This window comes from Coptis chinensis, chromosome 4 (assembly GCF_015680905.1).
Source record: "Coptis chinensis isolate HL-2020 chromosome 4, ASM1568090v1, whole genome shotgun sequence".
NCBI classification, from domain to species: domain Eukaryota; kingdom Viridiplantae; phylum Streptophyta; class Magnoliopsida; order Ranunculales; family Ranunculaceae; genus Coptis; species Coptis chinensis.
This window is the reverse complement of record NC_141459.1, coordinates 83,432,526-83,441,892: the sequence shown is the minus strand read 5'-3', so window position 1 is coordinate 83,441,892 and position 9,367 is coordinate 83,432,526. Positions and strand designations below refer to the sequence as shown.

Genomic DNA, 9,367 nt, shown 5'->3' with positions numbered 1-9,367 from the left:
ATCGATTACTTCTTCTGCCTCAATTGAAAATCGAGTGGGTTCCTCAACTGAAGCTTCTTCTTCTTACCGTCTAAAAAGGTTCTTATTCAAACTTTGTATTTATAACCTATATGTTCATAGTAATTTTGAAATCTTTATTTGATTTTGTTTTGAAATCATCTATTGTTTATAGCAATGATATTATGTGTTGTAATGATGTCTAAAAACGTTAGTTTTTATATCATGTTTTGTTTGTTCATATTTTAGATCAGATTTGTGATTTCGAGATATAATTTGTTTATAGAAATGATATAGTTTTTATATCATGTTTGTTTTGAAAACGCTATTTTATGTACTTTTCTTAATTGAATTTTAGGTTTTGATTTTGATTTTTGCTATGAACAATGATTATTTCATACAACAAATACGTATGAACAAATACGTATTTACAATTATTGTTGTATGAACAATAATTGTTCATACACAAACAACTATGAATAACCAATGTTCATAGTAGTTGTAAATACATTTAACAATGAATTTTTTCTTAATTGAACTTTAGGTTTTGATTTTGATTTTTGCTATGAATAATTATTGTTCATACATATTTGTTGTATGAACTGTGTATGAACAATGATTATATGGATCATAATATGATTGGAGTTTTTTGTTACAATGGTGGTAGTCTTTCCATTTGTATTGGGTTGAATTCTTCTATTGAGGGTGTTGTACAAGAATTACATGGGAAATGGCCTGATTTGGGATTAAAATGCTATAATATGTATTTTAACCGTGACGAGAAAGATAATCTGATTGAATCTGATGGGGAGTTGCATTCTTTGGCTTGTTATTGTTTTGCAAAGAAGATTGCAATTGTTAAGATCAGAGTTGTTGTTTGTGTCACTTCATTGATTACCTCTAGTAGTTCTATTTTTGCAAGTTTTCAAGTTCATCAAGTTCTTTAGTTGGTGGTGGTGGTGGTGTAGTTATTGTTCGTAAACCTTACAAGTTTTATTTTTGGGCGAGAAACTTTGATAGTGGTGCTGGGCAGCGATTTGCTTTAGGTGCGCCTGGGTTTCGCTGTAAATTGATAGAGTATTCGATTGTCAGTGGTTACAAATAAGAATTAATCAAGAACTGACGAGATCGCGGTTTGTGAGAATAAGAAGGAGGGAAACTATGAATGGTGTATACACTCTTGAGATACATATGGAAGTTTTGAAATTAAGAAGATTAATCTCACACACATTTGTGGTTTTGCATTTAAAGACTACAACCATCTTTCTCTCACTTTTTATCTTGTAATGACTCATATTTTGGATTTTTCTAGAGATAAACCATCTTTGTCATTGGGAGATATTACTTCTTTTTATAGTCGTGAGTATGGGCTTAAGATTTCTAAACATATGAGTTATGCGGGTAAGAAGTTGGCATTGACAGAGTTGTATGGTGATGTTGCTTTATCTTATAATGAACTTTTGTGGTATACGAAGGAGTTGAAGCGAAGAGATCCTGTGAATTGTGTTGATCTTTAGGTGAATGAAGAGAGTGGGAAGTTTGAGAGGGTGTTTGTTGCTTTTGAATCGAGTATTAATGGTTTTAAATACTGTCGAGCAATGGTATATTTAGATGGAACCTTCTTGAGATTAGAGTATAAAGGGTGCTTGTTATCTGCTACTGCCAAAAATGAAGATCAAGGTGTTCCTTTATTTTTACTTTCATATTTTATTGTTGAACATGTATTGTTCATATCTGCTTAGAGGTATGAACAATGAATGTTCATACTCCAATATGTATGAATAATCATTGTTCATGTCTGTTGTGGGTATGAACATTCATTGTTCATATCTGTTTTGGGTATGAACACTGATTGTTCATATCTGTTTTGGGTATGAACATGTATTGTTCATAACTTTTCAGTTATCTCATATTTTTAGTTATTGTTTGTTGTTTTGTAGGATTATTCTCTTTTGTTGTTGGTGTTATTGATATTGAAAATGAATCCAATTGATTTTGGTTTCTCAATATGTTTAAGAAGGCTTTTGGGTATGAGAGAAGGTATACTTTTTTTAGTGATAGACATCATGGTTTGCTTGTGAACATTCCTCTAACTTATATTTTCTGGTTCATATCACAGTTTCTGCTTGTGGCACATGGAGAACAACCTTTGAACAACTTTGTCAAAGACATGTGGTGTTTCGAAATTTTTGGTGGGCTTATTCAAGAAATGTGCTTATACTTCCACACATGAGGAGTTTCAGGAGCACATGGTTGAATTGTTGAATATAGGTGGAGATGCAGTATCTAATTTTCTATCTAGAGCACCTTATGATAATTGGGCTAATGCATACTTCTGTGGCGCCCGGTATGGTGAGATGTGCTCTTATTTGACAGAGTGTTTCAATAGCTGGATAGATAAAGAGCGTCATCTGCCCATCACAGCCATGTTAGATGAAATTCACATGAAGATGATGAAAATGGCATCAGACCGGAAGATGGAGTGCAATAATTGGAAAACTATTCTTTGTCCTAAAATGGAAGTGAAATTGGCTGAGAGGATTGAGGGGGATCGTTCTGTGACTGTGGCAAGGTCAGATGAGCACGTGTTTCAAGTTGTTATGGAGAAGCATGAGTATCGGGTTAACCTGCTTAGTAGATATTGCACTTGTAACAATTGGGGCATAGACGGGTTTCCTTGCCGGCATGCAATTGCGAGTATTTATTGCAAAGGGGATTCAGTGTATTCATACATTGAAGTTGCATTTCTCACTACTTCGTTTAGCAACACGTACTCTCATGGCATCACTGCAATTAGCCGCAATGAGATCTGTTCGGATGTTTCTGATGAAGTAGAAATTCTTCCACCAAATGTGAAGAGGGTTTCGGGTAGACCACGAGTTAAGAATTGAGAGCACAGGTGCTATGCGTTATACTGCCCACAAATGCAGAAAATGCCACAAAACCGACCGGCACGACCGAAAGACTTGCCGTGGGAAAACTTCTGACACTGCTGATGTGGAATCTAGTGGTAGGGATGAGTTGCCTAGTGGTAGTGGTGATATGGTATTAAGGTTTTGGCAATTTTTTTATGTGGGAAGCACTAGTGAGGCTGTTTGATGTTTTTGTATTAAATATTTTTTGATTGAATGATAATTATTAATATAATTTTGGAATCCATTTTTAAAGTCTCTTATGATTTCATTCATTTATTTAATTTTGATTGAATGATACCTATTTAGGGTATGAACAATAAATGTTCATACATGAATAGGTATGAACAATCAATGTTTATATATCAATTCAAAGTTTAGTGTTCATTCATGGATATAACAATTGGTGGGTATGAAGAATTAATGTTCATACATGGATAGGTATGAAGAATTAATGTTCATACCTATTTATGAACAATGAATTTTGATTTTTCATACATGGTGGTAATGAACAATCAATGTTCATACCATTGTTTGGGAATGAAATAGTGAGAAAGACAGTGATTGTTTGGGTATGAACAATAAGTGTTCATACCTATTTTGTTTATGAACAATGGATGTTCATACCCACCAAATATAGGGTATTACGTGTCACGTCCTACATAAACAGTTTCGTGTCCACTTCAAATATGGTTCCAACTTCTCATTTTGCACACATTTTCAAAAAACAGCGAAAGCAAAAAGAAAACTAACACAAAAACAATAAAACCCTAGATTCCTTTTTAAACCAAAAGTGTCTCCAAAATCAAAATCAAAATATATCAAATTAACGAAAATTTGTGCAATAATGAGAATTGCAAGAAGCCTAGGTATGAGAACAACATTTACTGTGAAGAACACAAACAAGAAATATCAAATATTATACAAAGTATTGTAAATGATACTGTTGAAGAAAAAGGTGGAGGAGATGAGGATGAGGATAGAACAAAAGAAGGAGTTGTTAAGAGTGAAGATGACGAGAAAATAGATACCAATGATGATGATGGAAATGGAGAAGAAGATGAAGAAAAAAAATAAGAAGAAGAACAAGAAAAATAAGAAGAAGAAGAAGAACAAGGGGAAGAAGATGCAGAAGAAGAAGAAAATTGAAAGGTTTTTTTTTAAAAAAAAAAATTATTGTTTTTATTTTTTGCAAGAAAGTGGTATGAACAATGAATGTTCATACGTCTGTTTTTGCATGTTACGATTTGAATATGTTAAGACCATGTAGAAGAGGAAATAGGCATGAACATTCATTGTTCACACTCATATTAGACTATGAATACTCATATTCATGTAGTATAGCATGCTATTAAATATGTATGAATACTGATTTTTTATAACTTTGTTTTGCATGTTAGGATTTGAATGCTGGAAATCAAGAAACACAGCAACAACAAGATGGAGGAGAAGTTGATTTGGAAGTTCCATTAAATGTACATTTACATCAGTGATTACTCATAACTTTGTATGAACATTAATTATTCATAGTCTACTGGGTATGAATATTAATTGTTCATAGTCCACTAGGTATGGACATTAATTGTTCATAGGTCTGTAGGTATGAACATTGGTTGTTCACTATGAACAATTATTGTTCATAGTCCCTAGGTATGAACATCGATTTCATACCTTTACAATAACAAAACTATGTTTATAATTTGTATGTCTGACCTTCAATTATTTACAGTCTTTAATCTGAGGAAGGAAGAAAAACAATATGGAGAAGAAGAAGAAAGTTGATAAGTCCCCTGTGAGTAGAAAGTTATGTTTGAGATCTGACACACCAAACAAAAAATTATGTTTGAGGTCTGCATCCAAAAAGAGGAAACTGGAGCCGAGCAGCGTTGCCGGCCAATCTAAAAAACTTAAGATAAAGAATACTAGGAAAGGGAAGCTGGTGGAAGAGAAAACCAGTAAAGGGAAGGTTGTGGTAAAGAATACTAGGAAAGGGCAGGTGGTGAAAGAGAAGGAAGATGAGAAAGAGAATGTTAAAAGTAGCACAGTAGCACCTGTGCAACTGCGAAGTACCTTCTCACACATGATAAGTTTGGTACAAAAACTCAAAGAAGTGGAAATTCCAAAAAAACATGTCGATAAAATGAAGAAGACACCGTTCTGGTTTATGTTTGATGCGTTATACAACTGTGGAATTGTTGAAGGAAACAAATTCAAGCCAAACAAAGAAATATTCTATCTCTTGGACAATTTCAAATCAGTACATGAGGAGGCATTTGAGATTGGCAAGAGAATGGTAAAGCTAACTGTATAGGAGGTTAGTCTCATGTTTGGGCTGCCTATCACAGAGACTTTGGTGCAGTTAAATAGGACTGTTGGAGGTGATGAAAAGAAAACCAGCTTCATTAAAAAGTACTTTGGTGATGTCAACACCAGGTATTCCAAGTCTCATGTTGAAGATTGCATAATGAGGACTTTGGCAACCACTGATGAGCAATCTGCAGCTGAAAATTTTGCAAGGCTGATGTCGCTTTTCATGTTGATTACATGTTTCTTCAGCAATGCCAATTACATAACATCATGGCTATTGATCAAGGCTGTTGACAGCTTAGACACACTTAGAAGTCTGTCTTGGCCAACTGTCATACACAAGGAGTTAATTGATGCTACCATTGAATACAAAGAAGCAAAAAAACAAACGATCAATGGATGCACTATAATATTTTTGGTATATTTCTTTAACTCAATATCCTTAATTTATGGTTGTTTGTCTGTTTTTATAACAATTTGTGGGTATGAACAATAAATGTTCATAGTTATTGGTGGGTATGAACACTCAATGTTCATAGCTATTATTGGTGGATATGAACAATGAATGTTCATAGATGGATACCTACTGGTGGGTATGAACAACCAATGTTCATAGCTATTGGTGGGTATGAATACTCAATGTTCATAGCTATTGGTGGATATGAACAATGAATGTTCATACATGGATACCTATTGGTGGATGGTGGGTATAAACAATCAATGTTCATAGCTATTTGGTGGGTATGAACAATGAATGTTCATACATGGATACCTATTGGTGGATATGAACAACCAATGTTCATAGCTAATGGTGGGTATGAACACTTAATGTTCATAACTATTGGTGGATATGAACAATGAATGTTCATACATGGATACCTATTGGTGGATAGCTAATGGTGGGTATGAACAATCATTGTTCATAGCTATTTGGTAGGTATGAACAATGAATGTTCATACATGGATATCTACTGGTGGATATGAACAACCAATGTTCATAGCTATTGGTGGGTATGAACAACCAATGTTCATATCTGTTATTAGGGTATGAACATTTATTGGTTTATTGGTGTGTGAACTAATGTGGCTTTCGTCACGTGCATTGCAATTTTGGTTTTGTGAGCACTCTATAGTCATCAAGAAGGTAGAGAACCATGAAACCAAATTCCCAAGGTATGCAAGGTGAAATTTAAAGACCTTGTTTGATGCGTTCCGAAAGACACCAATAACAGAAATAGCTGCAAGTTAGATTGTTGTTGATGCTAAAGCAGCAACGGAGGCTGAAAAGACTTTACTTCATGACATGTATAGCGATTTAGTCACAAACAATGAAGTAACAATCTAGTCTACTGTAGAAAACATTGATGCATTGAAACTGGAGAACAAAATTATGTCTTCCAAAGATGAAATTGAAAAGTTAAAGGAGCAGCAAGAGAGGGATATGTCTAATGAGGTTGAATTGCAACCTAATGAAGTAATGGATGAAGTCCACCATCTGAAAGAAGTGTAGCAGGGGCATCCTGATGAAGTCATGGATGCAGTCCACCCGCTGAAGTGCAGCAGGGGTATTCTGATGAAGTGGCAACTGAAGTAACGGATGAAGTCCACCCACTTAAAGAAGTGCAGCAGGGGTATCCTAATTAAGTCACAGATGCAGTCCACCAGGCTGAAGTGCAGTAGGGGCCTTCTGACGAAGTCACAACTGAAGTTGTGGATGAAGTTCAGCAGAGTAAGTATGTTGGAAAACCCTTTGATGGTCCATCATTTGACCTACGCGTAACCTTGTCACCTCCAGATAAAGATGAGGAGAAGGATGTCGAGGGAGCCAAGAAACCTTGCTCACTTGTAAAGCGAGTGAAGGAAAATAAAGAAAGGAAAAGTAAAGTGATTGATTAGGATTTCACTAGTGACGGGCGGAAAAAAAATAATAAAGGTGACACTGGCAAGCAAACTCTTGTTGATGACAGTACCGTTTGTCCTATGCTTGACCTGAAGACATGTCAATACTATATGGGTTTGGAAGAAACCCATAGAGAAGTCATTGACACGTTCTTCAAAATTGCATTTGAAGCGAACAGTGGATAAGTTTAAGATACCAAAAAATAATATTTTGAGTAAATATCTTGTTTGACTAATGGTTATTTCTTATAGTTTTTGAAGAGTTATTGCTTGGTCAAATGGAACTTTACAAATTCAAGGTGTTCTAGTTGAAGATATTCTCTTTGATAGAGAAATTGATCATCAGGTAAATTTTATTCATACCACAATTGGACTATGAACAATTATTGTTCATAGTCTTTAGGTATGAACACTCATTGTTCATACCTACAATTGGACTATGAACAATCATTGTTCATAGTCTTTAGCTATGAACACTCATTGTTCATACTCTAGCAATGGGATTGACTCCAGCAACTTGTCAAGAATCTAGTAGCTATGAACATTCTTTGTTCATAGTCATAAGCTATTTATGTGATGTCGATTTAAAGTAAACTTATCCATTCAACAGGTCATCGACTGGTGGGTGATAGAACTTCGACAGAGGAAGACTGGAAAAGCAGAGACTTGTCTAGTATTTGCAAACTCTAAGGTGAATTTTTTATTACAAAAAAATATTGTTTCATCTATTATTATTGTCACATTCTTATTATTTCACACAATTGTTGACACAGAGATTGTTGGAAGAAGTAGGATTGGAAACCATATTGAAGAGCATCGACTTATCTTTGAAATTCATTGCCATTCCAATTCATTCGGACAATCATTGGACTCTTCTTGTGTTGGAGTTGGTGGAGGGATAACAAGCAAGATGATATTACTTCAACTCCCTAAGCCACACCAAAAAAGGGTTGGAAGTTGCAAAAGAATTGGTGAGTTCGACAATAAACACTTAAATTACATAATTTTTTTTATGTTGAAATATAAAGAAATAACTTATTGTAATTTTGCAGAAGAAGGTACTAGTTGAGTCAATAAACAATCTTATGACAAAGGGGATTTGAAAATCCAACTGTCAGTAATAAATGAAGAATACTTTCACCAAAATATCCTCAACAAAACAATATGTAATTATTTATTTATGCTCCTGTGTTACATGTGTGAACTATGATTATTAATACCTATTGGGTATGAACAATGAGTGTTCATACCTCAGATAGCTATGAACATTGGTTGTTCATGCCTCAGATAGGTATGAAAAATTATGAATAGAATGATTCGTCATATTTAGAATTAATTGTGATTTGACTTTGTATTTATCTAAATTGAATGTGTATTCTCTAAATTTAGGTATACAATAGGTATGGACAATAACTTTTAATGCATCAGATAGCTATGAATAATCATAGTTCATACCCATAGGAACTATGAACAATATTTGTTTATACTCTAGGAATACAATGATTCCTTATATTTTAGCACTGACTGTGTATTCTCTAAATTGCAACGTTGATTGTGGCATTCATGTCTGCAAAATGATGGAAATTTTGTATGAACAAGGTCATATGGATTTCTCTCAATTGATAAATGAAGAGAAAATACAAAACTTGCGCCCTCACATTGCATGCAGAATGCTTTCAGACTTGTCGAGAAGCTGGAGTAAAGATGATCATGATTTTCAGAAATTTTTTAGAAAGAGAATGTTTGCTGAATGAATGTGAGATTTTAGAAAAGGAATGTTTGCTGAATGAATGTGAGGAAGGCAAAAAACAATATATTTTGTGGTGTGTTTTGTGCACAATGATATTTTGTTTATGAAAGTTAAATATTGGTGTTTTTAATGTGTTATCTTATTATTATTTATATCCTTGTTCATAACTGATGTTCATATTTGGGGATATATATGAACAATTAATGTACGTTCATACCTGCTTAAACACATGAACAATAAGTGTTCATAGCTCCAATAGGTATGAACATGCATTGTGCATACTCCAATGGGAGGGGGGGGGGGGGGGGTATGATTGTTTATAATTAGGGCTATGAACATTTATTGTTCCTACCTTTCAGGTATGAACAATGAGTGTTCATATCTCCAATAGGTACGAACAATCAATGTTCATATATGTTTTGAGTATGAACATTTATTATTCATATCTGTTTTGGGTATGAACAATCAATGTTCATATCTGTTTTGGGTTCATATTTTGTTT

At 34.1% G+C, this 9,367-nt stretch overlaps 1 protein-coding gene across 1 annotated transcript; it reads left to right on the top strand.

Annotated features, from left to right (window-relative positions):
- The first annotated feature begins 2,456 nt into the window (after positions 1–2,456).
- On the top strand, positions 2,457–2,888 carry LOC147505185 (uncharacterized). The gene has a single exon (XM_086605487.1). It carries the CDS (start codon positions 2,457–2,459, stop codon positions 2,886–2,888), a length of 432 nt encoding a protein of 143 aa, XP_086461613.1.
- The last annotated feature ends 6,479 nt before the right edge of the window (positions 2,889–9,367 follow it).

Coding starts and splice junctions, on each gene's coding strand:
- LOC147505185 (XM_086605487.1), top strand. CDS start 2,457: ATGGCATCAGACCGGAAGATGGAGTGCAATAATTGGAAAACTATTCTT.